This window comes from Talpa europaea, assembly GCF_964194135.1.
Source record: "Talpa europaea genome assembly, chromosome: 4".
In the NCBI taxonomy this organism is placed as follows: domain Eukaryota; kingdom Metazoa; phylum Chordata; class Mammalia; order Eulipotyphla; family Talpidae; genus Talpa; species Talpa europaea.
In genome coordinates this window covers 134,823,865-134,843,340 of record NC_140070.1, presented here as the reverse complement: position 1 = coordinate 134,843,340, position 19,476 = coordinate 134,823,865, and the positions used below count along the sequence as shown (strand labels likewise).

The 19,476-nt window shown below is 38.4% G+C and overlaps 1 protein-coding gene across 9 annotated transcripts in view; it reads left to right on the top strand.

Moving 5' to 3' along the window:
* APP (amyloid beta precursor protein) overlaps positions 1-19,476 on the top strand; it is a gene marked incomplete at both ends in the record, with an annotated part of 251,553 nt that overhangs the window by 178,097 nt on the left and 53,980 nt on the right. For all 9 annotated transcript variants that reach the window (XM_084232427.1, XM_084232423.1, XM_084232426.1 and 6 more), the window contains 2 exons: positions 12,009-12,137; positions 12,969-13,068. In XM_084232427.1, coding sequence (XP_084088553.1) covers positions 12,009-12,137; positions 12,969-13,068 — 229 coding nt within the window. The remainder of the gene's footprint in view (positions 1-12,008; positions 12,138-12,968; positions 13,069-19,476) is intronic.

Genomic DNA, 19,476 nt, shown 5'->3' with positions numbered 1-19,476 from the left:
CCCATGTAACAAAAAAAAATAGATAGTCACAGCCTGCAATTTTTGTTAAGTAAATGTCTTCGAGTGTTTTGTTTAAATTTTTACTGCTGGCTTGCATTTTGGAAAATAGAAGAAAATTCTCAATTCCTGCTGGAATACTATTACATATAGCCATTGAAAGACATAAATCAAGGTCTTGCCGGTTGTTTTCTGAGGAAGGTCCTATCTTGTATTGGAGCCATAAATAAATATTTCTGAGATTTCCCTCTTATGTAACACAGTGCCTGAAAAGTAGGAAATATTTAGTAAATGTTAAATATAAGGTGCTATCTGCTTTCTATTACAGATAGCACCTTCAGAATGATTGTCACCTTAACCCAGGCCACATTGTACCATGTTGTCCCACAAACATGGGACTCTAAAGCAACATGGATTGTTTCCACACAGTTTCTAGGAAGCTCAGGTTGAATCCATCCTTTTATCTATATTTTAAACCCAAGCTTGGATCTTTTGACATGACATTCTTATGTAGCTACAATTCCTTGCTCTACCACAAATTTCGTTTGTCAGCTTCTGTTTCTATGTGTTTCATGTTCTGTATTTCCTTTTTAATTAATTTCATGCCTACTAGCTTAAACCGTGAGTGACCAACCTAAATGTGAATTGTTTGAATCATGCTTGGAAACACAGATTTGCACATAAGGAAATGAATTCCTGGAAGTGGTTTTTCTCTAGATTCCATAGCTAATATTACTATATATATATACACACACACACATATACACACACACATATATATACTTATATATATAAAACTTAAACAAATACTACAAATTTTATAATAGTTAAAACAGTTTTTTTTTCCCCAGGAATAAAAACAGAGAACTGGTGAGTCTCTGTACTCACCATAAAGCTCTACTCTGTTTAGGACTAGTTACTCTTCTAAGGTCCAACCTTTCCCATGTTTTCACTTTCATGAAAGTTTCCTTGGAAAAGCAGGTAGCAATCCTTTTTTGTTTTCCAGAAAATTTGTCTACAAAGTTGCATCACCCATAATTAATTTCCATCACTCTTGGAGGCCCCAGAGCCACAAAAGTTTAAGTACCAGTTAAAGCTAAATGATCGTCATTTATCAACCAGCTCTCTACAGTCCTGTGCTCTGGCTTCTTATTTGATCAGACCTCATATTTAAGCAACTCGTCTCATGAAACAAGAGCTAACTACTACTGTGCCTTCCCACTAATCACTGACACAGCTGTCCCTCGGAGGTGTTGAGGAGACAATGCTATTGCCCAACTATTCAATATCCTGTGTAATCTCAAAAGAAAGGAGAAGTCTAGATGGGACTCTATGTAAAATAAACTTCCTATTATGGACTTACATCTGGAAAAACTTCAGGGCTCCTACTTAGTCAGAACTGAAATATTTTACAGGCATTGTGTCTTTACAGCTACTAGCTCTAAATCCTGCATCAGAAATCATAATTCTTACCCTGATTTCAACTTCCAGGCATTTTCTAGTGCAAACATTTTCATGAGTATCTGTATGACATGAGTATTGTTCTGGTTTTTTCTGATGTCCCACAGTTGCAGACACTTACCCATATTAAAATCAATTTCATTATATCTACTGCTCCACACTCTCAGCATTAAATTGAGGGGGGAAAATGTTGACAGTTTCTTAGCATCCACACTTTTTCTCCCTCATTCCTGGATAGTTTGGCCAAACATTAAATTTCCCTGAGATTCCTGAAGATTCCTAGAATTCTTTGGTAGATCATGACTACAATGCCTGATGAGACTTTTAATTAAGGAGCGTAGTTTTATTCCTGCATCCCTAGAGATTCTGCTGGATGCTGTTTGATAAATTCTAGCAGTTGGGCAATAAATGTTCAATAAGAAGCAGCAATCACTGGAGAAAAATAAAAGCAGCAGTTAATGGATGTTTTGTGGCATGCACACCAGTGGATGGTGTGAGGAAGTTCCAACTAGATCCATTTTTAGCTGACATGAATGTTGGAGTAACTATTTTTTTCTAGAGCAAAAAATTGAAGTTTATATTGAATATATGTGATAGCATATGTATCTTCAGGGTCAATAAGAAACATCTACACCTCCATATAATAGATAGTAAATAAAAGGTATTTGAGTTCTTATGTGTGAAGGCCCTGAGAGAGATGAATACTAAGATGTTTAAGACTTTCTACCCCCAAGTTTCATATATAATCAAAATTTTGTAAAGTTCATTAGAATGTACTTAAAAGACTGCTATATTGAAAACCACTGTTGAAAAATATAAATATCCTATACCTTATGGACTTACTATTCATGCACTCATCACACACTTATTTTTAGTTGAGATTTGTATAATTAGTGAGCACCAGAGGACTCGCTAACGCGAGAGCATTTAAGGACAGACCCAGTAACAAGCAGTGGGTAAAAGGTAATAAAAGGAAAATGAGCATTTATTGAGCAAAATCCCATAAAATATGCTGAGTTGTTTGCATGTTATTTTGGTAAAAGCTGTGTTACCTCCTTACCTTGCTTTGAATCTTTACCAATAGACATATCTTGCCAAAGATTAGCTAAACATGAGGAACCAGAAACACTGATACTTTCTGTGTTTAATCAAATTAAGTGAAATAGAAATTTAAGTATGTAGGAAAGGCATTAGCTTGAAAAAGCTGGGGCCTCCCCGGTGGCGCAAGGGGTTAAGCGTCAGTAGTATGAAGCAGTCCGCAGCCTCTACAGCATGAGTTTGATCCCCGGCCAGGGAGCTGACCCACATGGTTTAGCAGACTTCTCCTGACTCTCCTGTTGCTCCCCTCAGCAGTGTATTTCAGTCGATCCACCTGTTCTGCTCCCCACTCTGTCTCTGGTGAATCCTCTCACCCCCCCCCCACACCTCTGATCTACACCCCAGCTCTTGAATGCATAAAATAAAATAAATCTTAAAAAAAAATAGATTGAAAAAGCTGCTCTGTGCCTCTGAGACCCCACTCATTACCCAGATTCCTCCACAGTGGTAACTCCCCGCTTGCTACTACCTTCAAAGTCAGAATAGTTCATCAGCAAATGCTGTCGAAATATGTAGCACCAGAATATGACATTTTGTTCTGACAGAGGTCATGTGTTCATGTGTATATGTTGATCTCTATTTGTGTGTAATTTATTGTAGAAATTGAAGACTCATTATGAAAATATGCCCATTTAAATTTTTTTGGGACAAGTTGCAAGACATGTTATTTAATGATCCCGTGGTTACTTATCTGCTGGCATAATGGCTCTCTGCCCTATAGAACAGATCTCAGTAAAGGTTCTTCTCCCTGGAAACAAGTACATACGTGCACAAAATGACACGTGGGTCCCCAGGACTAACTCATTTTGGGAAGCTTATCCATGAATCCATTCAAAGACCTTAGACTATGGGTTTTTATAAGCTTTTATCTTTCATTTCCTCCTATGAATGGTTCTAGTAGATCAAGGTACTGAGAATCAAGGTAGAGGAAGCAGAGAGGGAGAATGAAAAGAAATATAAATGTACCTATAAATACCATAGGGAACATGTAAGGCAGGAATGTCAGAATCCAAGTACAAATATGCAATATGAAAGTGCATCACTGTAATTCTCTTGAGAAGTCAAGGTTATATCACAATTGGCATCTGTCGCCTAAGCAGACCATTTGACAGATCTTCTCAAATGTCCGTGGTGCTTTAAAACATCTTTTGTTTAAGATTTCTTCTGCAACTGTGGGCTGTGGCTTCTGAGTTGCATTAATAGTCCTGTTCGTCATTAAGAATCTAGACTTGTTTCACTTGCTCGATAAACAAGAACTGAAGACATACAAATCGAAACAGCTTCTGACATTTTCTTTGCTCTTGGGTCAACAGATCTACCCTCTGTCCAATGTACATTAAAGTTGGCCCAAAAGCATAAATCACAGTTTGGTCAGGTCCTAAATTTCAATTCTTGATGCTGTCTCCACTAACTTACAGCCACGGTCTGTGTAACCAGAGGAAAATCTTTTATCTCTTCCCTCTCACTAGTCTGATGCCCAATGTGTGGGGTGTTTTCCCCTCACTTTAAATAATTCTGAGCCCAACTACCCAGAGTTATGTAGACATAGGTTAAGGGCTCAGTCCCCACAAAACTGCATCCTATTTCAGGAGCCAATTGTAAGGCTCAAATTTGTCACCTCTACTTCTGACCTACTACCGATAAATCAGCGGTTCCCACCACCCCCTCTTTGGATTTGATGATTTATTGGAACAACTCTCTACCTACTATTATCAGTTGACTATAAAGGGTGGGCCTCAGGAACAGCCAGACAGAAGAGATGCACGGACGGGGGTGGAGGTGAGGGGCTGCAGCCTGCATCCCTCTCTGGGCATATCATCCCTCTTGCTCCCCAGTGTGTCCCCTCTCTGGACACATCGTCCCTCTTGCTCCCCAGTGTGTCCACTGAAGGGAAGCTCTCGGAACCCCAGCGCCTAGTGTTTTGGAGGTTTAATTGGATGGCAAGGCTGGTTAGCTCACTGGTGATTGGATTGGTCCCCACCTCCTCTGCCTTCCTGCGATGTCATGCAGCAGTGTGGAAAGTTCCAATCCTCTGAGGGCACAGTTGGTTTCTCCCGCAGTCACTCCCGATACCTCAAGTCACCTGCTTCATACACACTCCACACTCCCATGCTCTCAAAAACTCTTGAGTCAGAAACTGGGCCTGAGACCAAATATTAAAACAAAAGATGTTCCCGTTCTCCTATCACTCAGGAAATGATAAGAGTTTTAGAAATTCTATGTCAGGAACTAACAGAGATCAAATGTGTATTTCTTCTTATGTCACTGTAACGAAAATAATTATTTCTGAGCACTAGTGAAATATCCCAGAAAAAGCTATGAAATCTCATTGACAAAAAGGTCATGAGTTTATGAGTGGCTCAATTTAAACTACCCTTATGTCCTACATTTTATGTTAGAATATAAACACCTTTTTAATTCCCACACTTGCCATCTCTAGAACTTGGAACAAGTGACTTAATTAAAGGGATTCCCACCTCATCTGCAAATTGTTTTACAGTGAACATTGTGCCTGTTTGTTAGCCATAATTAAAAGGAAACAAAAGGATTTATTGAAGGCTGAGATGAGATTGTGAAGCAGAAAGATCTTTCTCCCTAAGAGAAAGGTTGTTGGTATAGACTATCTGGAGGCCTCGGTGCCATGTACATGTTATACAGCATCTGCGTCCACTGAGGGGAGGAAGCAAGGAATAGGAGGGAGATGACTTAGTTCACCTGGGGGTCCCTGGGTTCTGTTACAGCCTGACAGAGCCAAGGCAGTAACGTGTATTCGCTGGGAAGCAATGTGTCTATTGCCTCCATATTGCCAACCTCGAGAAGTGCTGAATGGGGACCAGCAAGCAAACCTGCCATTCCCCTGTTGCTTCCTCAAGAGTTCTGTGTTCAGCTTGCCATAAAATGTCACTTATCTTCTTATTTTAAACTACAAGAAGCATTTACATGCTCTTCTGAAAAAAGAAATGTAGATGAATTTTGCAATGTACTTTTTTAAATTTAGCCCAACTTCTAAGCTTAAAAGATGGGCAAGGTTGTGATTTAAAGGTTCCCCTGGAAGCTTCCCCAAATGTTATTTTTTTCTTCAGGTTTTTCTTGTAACAGTGAGACCAACATGGTAAAATAAATTCAACCAAGACATCTCAAGCAGAAAGAGGTTTAACTCTCTGGTGTGCTTTTTCAGACCTGCATACAGAGATTTTGCACATCTTACATTTGTGTGTTCAAGATTTCTTGAAATCCAACATGTGGAACTGTGAAAATAATGGCCTTGAACCTATTTGTGAAAACAGGAGAGAATTGCTTTTTCTTGGTAGGTGATTAGCTTCCCCCATCAGGGTTGGAAGCCACTAGAGTGCAATTTAATGCTCCAGGAGAGGGTTTTGAATAAGTCCCTCGTGACCTGGGAAGGTTAGGGTGCTCCCTCTAAAGTGACTCACTCGCTTTCTTCTTTTTGGCAGGAGAAAGCCAAGTGCTTTTAAAAGCTCTTGACAGATCATTCCCTCCCATCAGCAAATGGTTTAAGGCACAATTATCTATTATGATAAGAAGCCAGATTTCTAGATCAAGCATAAAACTACAAAGTGGAACCGTAGGACTGAATAGTCATGTTTTAATACGCTTCCCGTGTGAACTGTGAGGTTAAAAAAAATTCAGACACTCTTGGCATTAAGTCTGTCAAATGTGTGTGAATGATCCTGAGTCCAGGGACATCAAATTTATGAAACTGCATAAAAGAACCAAGTGACAAAGGCAATACACCTGAGAAGCAGGGAAATGTATTCTTTTTAAATGTTATCTTTTACAGGGAAAAATCATGAAATCTTCAAAATTACTTACATTGGTTTGATATCAAAAACCAAGCTATAAGAATGCTAGTGTGACCTCTTCTGAAATTAGTGAAATAAATTTTGTTTATATTACTTTCAGCATGCTGTAGATTTCCTTAAATACTTTCCAGGACATGCTCCCTATGAAAACAGCTTCCTAAAGCACCCCAGCTTTTTCTGCTTGATTGAGCAGGCTGGGTGCAAAACAGTGTCCCATGGAAATTGCAAACACATCTCTTCTTAGTAGAGAGATGGTTATTTTCACCTCAGATACCATGAAGGAGGTATTTTGCTTTTGGAACTACTTGTGAAATTCGCTAGTGCCAGGTTATTCAGTAATTCAATTAACGAATATTTATTAGCAGCCAAATTGTGCCAGGAACTGTGCCAGGAGCTAAAGATATTTTATACTCCTCTTCCAAAAAAGGATAATGGTTAATATGGCAAAATGTAAATCTTCTTTGAAGTCTAATCCATTTTAGTAAAGCCCACTCTTAATTCTTTAAGAGATTTTTTTTCTGAAATGATTTCTTAAAAGGCGGTTTGATTGTGAAGCGAATTTAGTGCAAATTGAAATGTGCCAAGTTAGATGTAAATAGATACTTTGTAATTATGGGCTGAACACTCTTTCAGAATAATAGTGACAATAAAAAGGATTGGATATAATTAGTCCCCCCGGGGTAGATCTTTTCCTTTTATTATCTATGTTCTTTGCTATAAATTTTAATAATAAGATTAGCTATCCAATGCCAGTATAATGAGATTGCAATATTAATGCTTAGAATAGCTAAATGGTAAAATAAGGGAAATTTGGCAGAAAAAATATTACTAGTTATAGAAGATTTAACAACTTGAAAATGACGGAAATTATAAATATAGAGGTTGAAATATGTTTCTTAAACTCTAAAGTTCTGTTCAATATTTTTATTTTTATGAATATGAAATTCTTAGGCTTATTTTTCTAATCGTATGAATAATCTTAAATGTAAATACTGTGACAATAGTACAGCAGTTATGAGAATATATTTCTATAGAGGTACCAGCTATATTTTTCTATCTTCCTGTATGAGTGATTCTATTTTTAATTAAAAATTTAAGAAATTTATCCATGTCCCAGCATAAAGAAATAAAGCTCCCTAAACAGTCAAGATGCTTTGCTATCCTGAAATAGATGTTACAACTCTAGAAGTAGCTAGTTTTAAGCCTTGGGAGTTCTATCTTCTAGCTAAAAGCGGTAAAAGCAGCTACTTCTTTATTTGAATGAAATATGCCTGAATCCTATGCCAGAGGCAGGGCTCTTTTATTTTTTGTCCTAAAACAAATCAAAATATAAAAATACAGGGAAATGTTGCCTATTTTTCTTTCTTAACTAAAAATAGTATTTGTTCCAAGGTATAGAGAGAGCTGCCATTTTATTTTATATGATTTATCTGCCTACCCCAACATAAAGGCTAATCTGATTTTTTTTTTTTAAGCATGATTCTTAGGAATGTGTTTACGTGAGTAAATCAACCAAACGGAACCCTATCATTCATTTATTGAGGGACAAGATAATGCCTTCCTGAATTATCTCATGTCCCAAAGCATCGTCATTAGGGCAAAAAAATGCTTGTGTTTATATAGACGCACGCGCAGGGTGTAACTGAGCTCACATAAACAGTGATGAGGTCAGAGCCTCCCTGGGCTCTGAGGACTCATTGTCCACAGGGGTGCTTGGCTCCCTAGTAGAAAGAGAGAAGGTCATGCTGGGGCCAGGGGACTCATGAGAGCCACGTACTGCTGTTTCATTATTGAAACAGGGAAATCAAAGGCCAGGAGCTGGGGGGTGGGGGGAGACTTAGGATATATTTCTGAATATATTTCCAGAGCAAATAAAGAAATACCGTATTAAACGAGCTCAGCGATTTCAAACACATTCACCATTTAATGATCCATTTTAATGGAAGATAAGGATGGATTTAAAACTAGAACCCACAAATATCACAAAAACCTAACTTAACTAATACATTCCATCGTTTTGCAGTAATCCTAAACAGATTGACAGAGAACTCCCTCTCTCGTTACTTCTCCCCCTACATCTGATGCATTAGCTAAAGCAGCGGAGTGTCAGAAACCAAGGCCAGTAATTGAGAGACTGAGCAAGCTCAATCTGGGTGGTTTTCTGCACAATGAAAAGAGCTGATATTAGCATGACCCAAAAGACTATTTTCTGAGCTCAAAAGAAATAAAATTTCAGGCAAGGACACTCTTTTCTAGCCATCCAATTATTGCTTTCTGTTTTCAACTCAGTACGTTACTGTGCAGAACCATCTTTACTTTGGTCCACTTTAGATTTTTCTTGAAAGCATCACATTGTGATTAGGAGAAAGAGCTGTGGAGCCAGGGGTCACCTATTCTTGCTTTATCACTGACTAACTGTAACCAGCTGTGTGATCAGCTACATCGCCCTCAGCCTCCTGTGTGCCTTCCTCTGTGAAGTGAGGAGAGCAGCTGTATCCCTGTGGTAGGGCCGATAAGAGATTTGATGAGTAACTATGCATGAAGCCCTGAAAACACTGTCTTATTCATCTAAGCAAGCAGTAAGTATTGGGCTGTTTTGCTTAGAAGAAAGAGGATGCGCGAGTAATAGGCAAGGACGGAGGAGAACAAATCGATGCTCCTGGTATGGCCTGGGGACCGGCCGCAGAGCAGATGACTACAGACTGTGTGAAAGACAATGCTACCTGGTCTGCACCGATGAGAACACTGAGGTTGAGCTCATTTTGAAGACTATCGTTTGTTTTAAATTCAATGTTGACACTAATAATCAGCCAGTAGGAATGTGTGCTGTCTTGGTGGCAGTGAAAGAAAAAAGGAGACCCAGAAGTTACTTCTCAGAAATTATCTCCCAATGCAATTGGATGCATTGATGCCAGTGCCAATGTGCAATCTTTACATTCTCGTGCCTACGCTTGGTGGTGACACTCTCAGGACAAAATGCCTTCTAGAAACATTCATGGGTAGCCAACTGCACAAATTAAAAAAGAAGTGGGGGAAATGTATGATGCAAAACAATCCTGATGTTTGGATTGAAGTATATATTTTCTTAGATGAGCTCTTTAAAGAAGTCAGAATTTTCTTTTCTTCAAATCATTAAAACTTTTTCAAGGGAAAAAGAGTGAAATAGAGTAACTAAGAAAGCAAACTCAGCCAGTCAGCTGCACAAATAAGGGTTAGGGACATGGGTAATGCAATTAGTTGCAACCTTTTCTGTCTCCAACCTTGAAAGTATAATTGCAGTAGTATTAAAAGGGGGGTTTTAGGTCATGGTGTTGAATAGTGAGCAACACGCAAGGACATGTAATACCTGATTGCACAATCCTGCATGTAAAATATTCATCCTCTTCAGTAATAGTTGGGCTTCAATTTATAGCCTTTTAAAAATTACCTTTTAGAACTGGTGTGTATGAAACTATCATCTTTTAAATAGCTGAATTGTCATTGTAGCTGGTCAATTGTTAGCTCTTTTATTCTGAAATTTTAAAAAGCCATTCTCTGATTTGTGGCTTCAACCAGATCTCACAGTACAGATGAAAATCGTAATGATGTACTGCCAAAAGCTACATTTCAAGCTTTGATAGCTGCCTTTTGGGGGATTATGGGGAGGTACATTTCTTCTAGAATCAAAGCAATAAATAACACAGGGTAGCATAGGTTTATTTTCTTTTTATTGTATTTATTTGTTTTCACAGTACAGAAATGTGGCCTTTGGCGCACATAAAACAAGCCAGCGCAGCGTCACCTCAGAGTCAAGTGCTGTATGCTGTGAGTCCGGGCAAGGGAAAGCACTGGGACCCAATCTGAGGCTCAGGGTTCTCACAGTCGAAGGGGCCAGTCAGAAATAGAAATCATTTAATAGACTGTGTTAAGGGCAATAGTAGGGATTTGCATAGTATTTCATGGGAGTGCAGAAAAGGGCACCATTTCTCGCTGGGATGTCAGGAAATTGGCCCTAAGTTAACCAAGCAAAAGAAGAAGTAGAACATCCCATCAAGTATTGGAAACCCCTCTTCCTACCTACTAACATGCATCATCTCTACAGATAGATTCCATACCTTCCAAGTGGCCAAAATTCTAGCCCTGACATAAACTTCCATGGATGTTTTTTTTTTTTAATTGAAGTAGAATTGATGTGTAACACTGCATGTGATTTAGAGACATAGGATCACACCTTCAGGTGTATGTTACCTCACCGCACCCTCCGCATTCCTCCACCATAGCCCATTGTACCCTCTCCCCACTGTATACTTCCCCCCATTCCTACCCCTCCAGTAGCCTTAATTCTGCAATTAGTTTTCTCAGGTTTGTTATTGGTTTGGCTTTATCTGACCCTTTGTTATATTTCTCTATATTTTACATATAAGTGACACTATCTAATATTTGTCTTCTTCTGACTTATTTCATTTAGCATAATCCCCTCTAGTTCCATCCATGATGTCACACATGGCAAGAGTTTATCTTTTTTATTGTTGAGTAATATTCCATTGAGTATACATACTACATCTTGCTGATGCACTCATTTTTCTCTTGGCACTTAGGTTGTTTCCATAGCTTAGCTGTTGTAAAAGAGCTGCAATGAACATAAGAGTGAACATATCACTGCAATTTAATGTTTTGCATCTTTGAATAGACACCTAGGAGTGGAACTACTGGGTCATATGGTAGACCTATTTTTTAACATCTTGAGAAATCTCCATATGGTTTTCCACAGGGGCTGAACCTGTCTACATTACCAATGACAGTACCAGGACTCCCTTGTTTTTATCAGTTTAATAAAAAAGAAATGAGTATCTTCAGAATTCACTATAAAATCACATAACAGAATGCATGTAGCAGTGAAATTGTTGAAGACAACCTTTGCCCTATTTTTATTAAGATAAATGTCAGATCTATAAAAAATAAAATGGAACCAATTTAAAAAAAATCAGCACTTGAGGAGAAACTTAATTGTTGCTGGGAGAATTAGAATCTGATGGTTTAGATGGAATTTAATTAAATCTCAAAGTGAAATAACTATAGTTGTGCATCTACAGTTCTCCTAAGAAAACATGTGTCTTTGAACTTATCATTATTCCTTGGCCTACAAATTAGTCATGGTTAAGTTGCCTATTATTTTCTTTGCCATTTTGATTATTCTACTGTTATATGTTACTTATGATGGGATGATTTTTGTAGCATTACCACTGAGATAACCCATAAGACTATGCATAAATGTAATCTTATATATGCCCCTATATTTTTGGTTGGGAGAAGGAAACAACCTAACTTAAATCTGACGGTGCCAAAAATCAGCTCTCCTTCTATTGCAGAACGCTGCTATTTAAAAAGAAAATGTTGATTCAGGAGGACACCCATCCCATATGTTGAAAATGCTAAATGCTCTTCTTGTAGAAATGAAAAGTTGCCAAAGACCAAATGATGATCCACCAAGGAAGGAGTGGGAGAAGCATTTAGGAGAGAGAATTGCAAAATGATGACTTGCAATGCTTTCCTCTCCAGGGAGGGATTCTTGGAAGCTGACCCAAAGCCACTGGGAGAAGCCATCGTTTGCATGAACCTGAAATGTGGTTTTCATTTTCGCCCCCACAGCCTCGTCATGTGTTCAACATGCTGAAGAAGTATGTCCGTGCTGAGCAGAAAGACAGACAGCACACCCTGAAGCATTTTGAACACGTCCGCATGGTGGACCCAAAGAAAGCCGCTCAGATCCGGTCCCAGGTAATCGCCTGCAGCCCTGACACTCCACATTCCTGCTCTTGGAGTGAGCTTCAGGGACCCCAGCAGCTCTGGGTGTTGTATTTGTGTAGCAAGAGCTCTTAAAAACAGCGCAAGTTCTGTTCATTAAACACCTGGCAAATTCGAAAGCCTTGCTCTCCAGCAACATGGGGTTTGATATTTTCTGAGTTTTGAAAATATTAAGGAACCTAATTGCCTATGTCTGCTGATTCATAAGGGACCATTTAAAACCCTGGTGATTAAAATGGAGAAAGCACAAGTTGGATAAGCCCAAATCTCTAATGTTGGCTCACCAAAATTGTGGCAAGCAGTCATAAACTCAGTTGCTTCTGCAATACTTGGATATAATATGAGCCCAAATGAAACCCTGTTAAAAGGTTTTATGCTCTTCTGTTCCCAAGCATTGAAACCTGGATCTACCTTTTTAAATCTCAAATTTTACATTTCCCGAAATAGAAGAATTTTAAATAAATGGACAAACACACACATCTATTTGTGTGTGTGTTTGTATGTGTATTTAGCATGAAATAGCCTATCAAGTTGACATCTGTCCCTCTCTATTGGAAACCTGAAAATAAATATATTTAAAGCATTCAAGGTAATCATCTATGGAGCCTTGGTATTTAGGAACCAAAATTGGATCCATACTATTTTTCCAATTGACTTAATAAGGATGCCCTTTAAGGTTAAAAGTCCCAGCAGCACTTTCGTTATTCTCATTTAGAAAGTTTGTATTTGTGTGCTGTGCATGTTAAGGAGAATAAATCTTCCTCACTCAGAGATGGTTTACCTGGAACTCTTGCCTTCTGGCAGGTCATGACTCACCTCCGCGTGATTTACGAGCGCATGAACCAGTCTCTCTCCCTGCTCTACAATGTACCTGCAGTGGCTGAGGAGATTCAGGATGAAGTGGGTAAGTAGCTCTTCTTTTGCTGCTGAGCCTGTAGGAAAAAAGCAGAGATGTGAGTTCTTCATCTGGAATCACTGTTTTTCTACTTTGTGGAAGGAAGAAGAGCAGATCCCCTTTAAAAGTGAAACTCTTGGGTTTGCTGCTAGCTCCCGCCATAGTCGCCGCCTCAGTTCTTAACTATCTCTACTTAGAAGAGAGAAGAAATGTGACTTGACTTACGACGTATTTGTATAATTTCCAGGCACTCATTACTGGATTTCACTTGTCAGCAATTTCTAATTTAATCAGTCCTGGAAGTATCACCTTGAGATACTTTGGTGCTTTACAGTTTAATAAAAGCAAGCTATTCTTCATCTTTTAGTTCTATATTGCCAGAACCTTCTGAGGAGCATGACAGCCTCACTTTATAGATGAGGGAGCACAAACTTCCAATGTAATTTCCTTGCTGATGCCGCACTGTCCTAAAAGCACACAGCAAAAGCACAAAACAGACTTTGGGGTTAGCGCTCTATCAGTAACTCACAGCTATTTTTGATCCCCCACCCCCAATAATTGCCCTGAGTATTTTCTGACCATTATGTTGTTTAAACTTAATTGAAATATGGGCCCTCTATTTTTTATTACACTTTCATTTCAGAATAGCCATCTCCTCACCCAAATTAGAGAAATATCGCAGAGGCCCAGCATACCCACCAACCACTTATCCCATCAGTGGCATCTTGCATAACCCCCAGAGATTATCAACCCCAGGAAATTGACATGGTGTGCCCCTATTATTTTTATTTTATGTAAGTTCTCCCATTTCTGTTTTTCTTGGAAAGGGAATAAAGTATCTTATAATTCCCTGCAACCCCACACACACATTCACGCCCACATTTGTTTAACTTCACTCACAGAAGCACGGAGGTGGCAGGCTAGTGAATCTTTCCACATGAAGGAATGTATGGATGCTGGAGATTTGGTGCAGAGACTGAGCAAATCAGCAATGTGCAGGTGGCACATCCTTTCTTAATGAATCCACCCTTTGTTCACTGGGATGGAAGTAGATGTAGTTTATCTGAAAGGAAAACACCCAGGATTTGTAGGTGAAACAGGAATTCCTCCTTTGAAGTGCCCGAAATACAACTTGGCTGGCTTTTCCCTCTTGTCCCAGTGCTGTTTGATTTTTTCTTTTCTAACTTAATGCAGCCTTGTCAGTGTTGCTTTTACTGTGTCAGGTAATGATGGTCTGTTCAGTACTGTGCATTAATAGATAAAATCAAATATACTTCAGGCTCCAGGCTTGGAAAAGAAACTAATACATCCTCTAAGCTTTTGTTCAAGAGGGAGAACTGATGTTGAGGGAGATCTCTTAGAAGTATAATCAATATAGAGTTTTTGGTGGACACCATGAATCGAAGACATTGATTATTTTTTATTTTAATTAATTTTTGACTATTAAGTTTCCTATTTTGTAATTCCTTTTTTTGCTATTGAGACCAAGGTTAGTTTATAGCACCGTATATGATTTAAAGGCATCGGTTCACATCTTTTCAGAGATATGTTAATCATACCACACCCACCTCCGAAACACCCATAATCTTCTACCACTGACCATTGAACTCTCTTCCCCCCTTTGCTCCCCATTCCAACCGCTCCCCCATAGATTGAGTTCTGCAGTCAGAGTTCTGGGGTATTTTTGGTTAATTTTGTCTGTTCCTTTGTGTTTCTCCATTACCTGCAGATGATTGAAATCATCCAGTATTCATCTTTCTCCTGCTTTATTTTACTCAGCATAATTCCCCCCAGTTCCATCGATTAAATTTCTTTAAGAAATGCATGTACTCTTGGGTATATTTTTAGGGCCGAAGTAAGGATATTTTAAAATACACTAAAAAAAAACCCCACTAAAAAAATAATAAAATACACTAAAAAAGTATACCATCCAATAAGCTGTAGAAGGGACAAAATCAAAGAAATCATCTTCTAGGTGAATGTATTTCTGCCTTATAACTGTCTTAACAAGCTTATTTTCTTATATGCTTTCAATTAAGGGATTATCATAATACCAAACAAAAGAGGAATAAGCCATTGCAAAAGACTAGAAAGCTAACAACAATATTTCACTCTCACCCGGTAATTATTTATGACTGTTCCTAATTAAATTATTAGAACTTCTTATTCAACAATATACTACTGACAATAGTGACCATGGATGAGTCACACATTCACAGAACAGATGGTGGTTCTGATAACTGGAGTATTGCAGAATGCCCTAGAATAGAGCAAACGGTAAACCTCAAATCTCAGGTTGATTTAATTATTAGAATCAGGGACTTTTTCTTAGAAAAAAGGAAAAGCCCCCCCCCCTGTTAATTGGATTAAGAGTATGTTATTTTGAAGAACATTTTTGCCGTTCTGTTTACTATGGATAGATACCAAATCCTGAAAGACAATCTTTTAAAAAAAATCTTTCTTGCCTCCATTTTTAAATGGCTATTTCCTGTAGCAAGAGCTTGCGTTAATGAACTTCTATTAATTAGACAAGTGTCCCATTTCAGTTCCCAACACCAAAGCTAAGACGAGAGCTCACTGGGGAGAGTGGCTTTTTGGATTGAGCTTAGTTGTCTTCTATAATTATTCTTCATTTGAAGGAACATTTAAAAATAACTTACTTTCACTGCAGGGATACAGAGGTAACACAATTGGCCATGGGTGCTAATTGTTTGAGCTGAGTGGTATTTGGGAGTTTTTGTAGTAGTCTCTTTTGTATATATTAGGAATTTTCCATAATTAGAAATTGTTGGTTTTTTCAGCTCACTTTCCAAATAGAATCTTCACAGATTTCTTCCAGTTTATATCTCTCATGCTTTTTTGTAGTTTTTGATTAAATTTTTGTTAATAGTCTGATTTACAATTATCTGCCTTTTGTATATAATCAAACTTTAGATTTAGACTACGTTCTAAGAATGCTTAAAGTTTGAGCCTCTGGTAAAAGGATAAGGTCTGAATTATGTACAAATGTGTGCCTTATATTTGAAAGTTTGTGCTTATAAATGCAGCCAATTAAAACATGTTTAAAGCAGTAAAACATCTGGAGAGAATTAAATAAAGGTAACAGATGTTGTTGAGATAAAGGACTTTCACTGGTATGAGGACCTGCAGTGTTTTCAGTGGCACAGGTAGAACTGCTTCACTTCACTTATGCTCCCATTGGGGTAGAGAGAGTTCTCTGCTATGGATGCAAATGAGAAAGAAACCAACCGCACTAGAAAGAAGGAAGAGAAAAAGTGGAAATTGACATCAGATCTGTAAGAACATTATGTGTGACTGGCAAGAGCATGGAACTTATCATGCCCCTGAATTCCAGCCCTTTCCAGCCATCTGTGGAATTCCACCTGTTTATGCTACTTTCCTAATAACTCCAATAAATCCCCAATCTATGAGCCTATGACACCCTAACCTCTGAGTTCCAGGGACATCTTCTACATTATCAGAATGTCCCACATGCTTCTTAAACTCCACTTGTTGTGTGGAAGGACATCATTGCATCCCATTTCAGTGAAGTGACATGTACTCATGTTATAACCACTGCTGTGAGTTCTCTCAGCTGGTGTACACTTGGCCATGACACCTTCTTCTCCCTCGCCCATACTTTCCTACCAATCTCAAGTCCCATGTGGTCTGCCTCCTACGTTGGCATGGAACGCCTTATCTATACACACTCATTGTCAACTCACATCCCCTCCTCTTTCATGAGTTTCCCTCTGGCCCCCTTCTACCCAATTTCTTCCTCTGCAGGACTGTTCAAGTTGCCTGATAAGATGTAAATAAAACCTAATGTAGTTCTGCCTTGGTTGAAAAGTAGCATCCCTCCACACTCAATTACAGTTGATTCACTGCATAGAAAGCAAGATGTAAGAGCTGGTTTTTGAGTGACAGCCATGTGACTGATGAGTGAGTGCCTGTTAGTGATGATGTTGCTGTCTGGGTTCTCCAGGAATGTTCATCCTTGAGGTCCAGGGCCACCACATACAGATGTGCAGGTGATTTAAGGAAAAACATGCAAACTAGCTTTCATTCCACATCCCACAGTGTCATGCCCTCTGGCATTATGGGCTTTTTATATAATGTAACCTTATGAACCCCTAACAGCACTGGCTAATTCAGTGACAGTGATGGCACCTTCAATTGACAATCCCAAGAGAGATGTCACTGGACTTGCCCATCACGTATAGTATAGTATAGTGATGAACGTGGGTTTGGAGCCAAGATCTGTCTGAATCCAAAATTCTTTCCCCCTCTGCTATCCACTCTCTCTCCAGGAAAATTTCCTTTTGTTTAATCTCTGTGTGTACAGCACTGTGTATCCACCTTTACATCGTGTTCTGCTTTGTATTTAATTATGTATTTACGTGTCCACCAAACACCCATCAGGGGAGCTCTTCTGGACTACATCAGGATCATTTCTGCATTGTTGGGCTCAGCAGATGTGGTGCTTCATAGATGTGGTGCTTCCTTGTGGACAAGTTTGAAGCAAATCCCCCAACTGCAAGATAGATGCTCCTTGAGTTGATCAGGTGAATTCCTCCACAACCCTAAACAACCACCCTGAGTACCTTCCTTAGCACCTAACATAGATAAACACAAAGCAAATCGCCTTCCTCCACTACAGCATTCTCTAAAGCTGTAATAAATCCAGCTGACAAAATGAGTGCAGTTGACAAAGGCATCAAAATAAAGAATAAAGCAGAGTGCAAAGAACTGTAAGTCATACCATTTTCCTGTGTTGTCCTTTGTTATTTCCATAACAGTCTATTTGGTTATCTGCCCAACTCATGTACTTTGACACTTAATTTCGTAAATATACCATCGAGTTTCTCCCATCAAGCACAATCTAAGGCTATTTATTTGTTTCACAAAGAAGTCTAAATTGTCCACACCGCCCTATTTGTTGTTTTATAAAAGGCTTGCCTTTTATTATTTTATAATAATTTTTCAGTTCTGTTTGAGTTACTATATGCCAATTCCCAGGCCTCACACTTATTACTTAATGTTTTCCTAATGTTAATGCTATTTGCATGCAAATCATGAAATTTTATTGCAAAGAAAGACTAAGGCATTGTTTATAGAAGAGAAAGAAAATCCTCTTATTTAAAATAGTTCTGTAGGATTTTTTTTTCCCCCAGCTAATGATAGAACTATTATTTTCATGAAAACATGACTCCCTCTCATATTCTGTTTTAATCATCTTGTAATCCTTGTACCAGCCAGAGTTCCTTTACGGATACTATTGTTCAGTTCAACCTTTGCTTTGTCGGATTGCTATTTCAAAATGACTGGGTGTTTTTGTCCTTGGTAATCTTCCTTAAGTCTATGCTAAAAGGATTGTATTCTACTCTGAGGTGATTTGTCAAAGACCTTCATTTTGCAGCTATCTCAAGGCTAAAAATATTGTACCTCTCAATTCAGAGATGGCTGTTTCACAGAATGCTGTAATGGAGAGTTGATGGGAAAGGCAGTGGGGGGGCAGGAGAAGACATAATGGTTTCAAACCCTGTTTTTTCCTCCTTTCTTTTAAAATTCAAAATTAATAAAAACATGAATTATTATAAACCAGATGTTGGGAGGCTGTCACTGAACAAATCTGCAGTTGAAACAAATCCAAGTAAAATCTAGGATTGTAATATGAGACAGGAGATCAAGAATTTTGCACTAATAGAAGAGGATTTGTAATTTTTTATTACAATCTTACTGTACTGCTTGGTTAAATATTCTCCTCTTGGGTGAAAATACAGCATGCTGATGTCAGAGACAGTATTTCTATCTCTTGTCCTAATATACCTATTGGCTTGCAGATTTAATGCATCTAAAGTAGCTAGGTTTAAAATAGAATATTTGCTACATTTGCCAGAAACAGGATGGAGCATTCATTACTACTGAGAATTTAAGTATTCTTACGTATAATTTGTTAGTCAAGGAAGAATCAGGAGAGCAAAAAAATCAGAGAAGTAAATGAAGTGACAAAGAGCTGTCACTGTTGCTCTTTTTCTTTGCCTTTTCTAAGAAATGGCTTCAATATATGTAGATTTTGTATTTTATAGGTGACTTAGTATTTGGAATACACGTGCTTAGAATATCCTTAGAATAATCTCAGAACTTTTTATTTATACTTTTCCCAGCTGGAATTACCACCAGAATTTCCGGTATGACCAAGGTGTGCTTGCCTGCCTCTAAATGTTTATCTTTGTCCACCCACCCCACCACCTTGAGTAAGACAGTTCTTCCAAAATAGAACCGCTCATTATATAAATGAGAAAATGAAAATATATTTTCAGATGAACCTTTATATACAACATGTTCATCTTCAAAATGGGAAGTAGGGACCTCCCTGGTGGCGCAAGGGATTAAGCAGCAGCACTATGAAGCAAT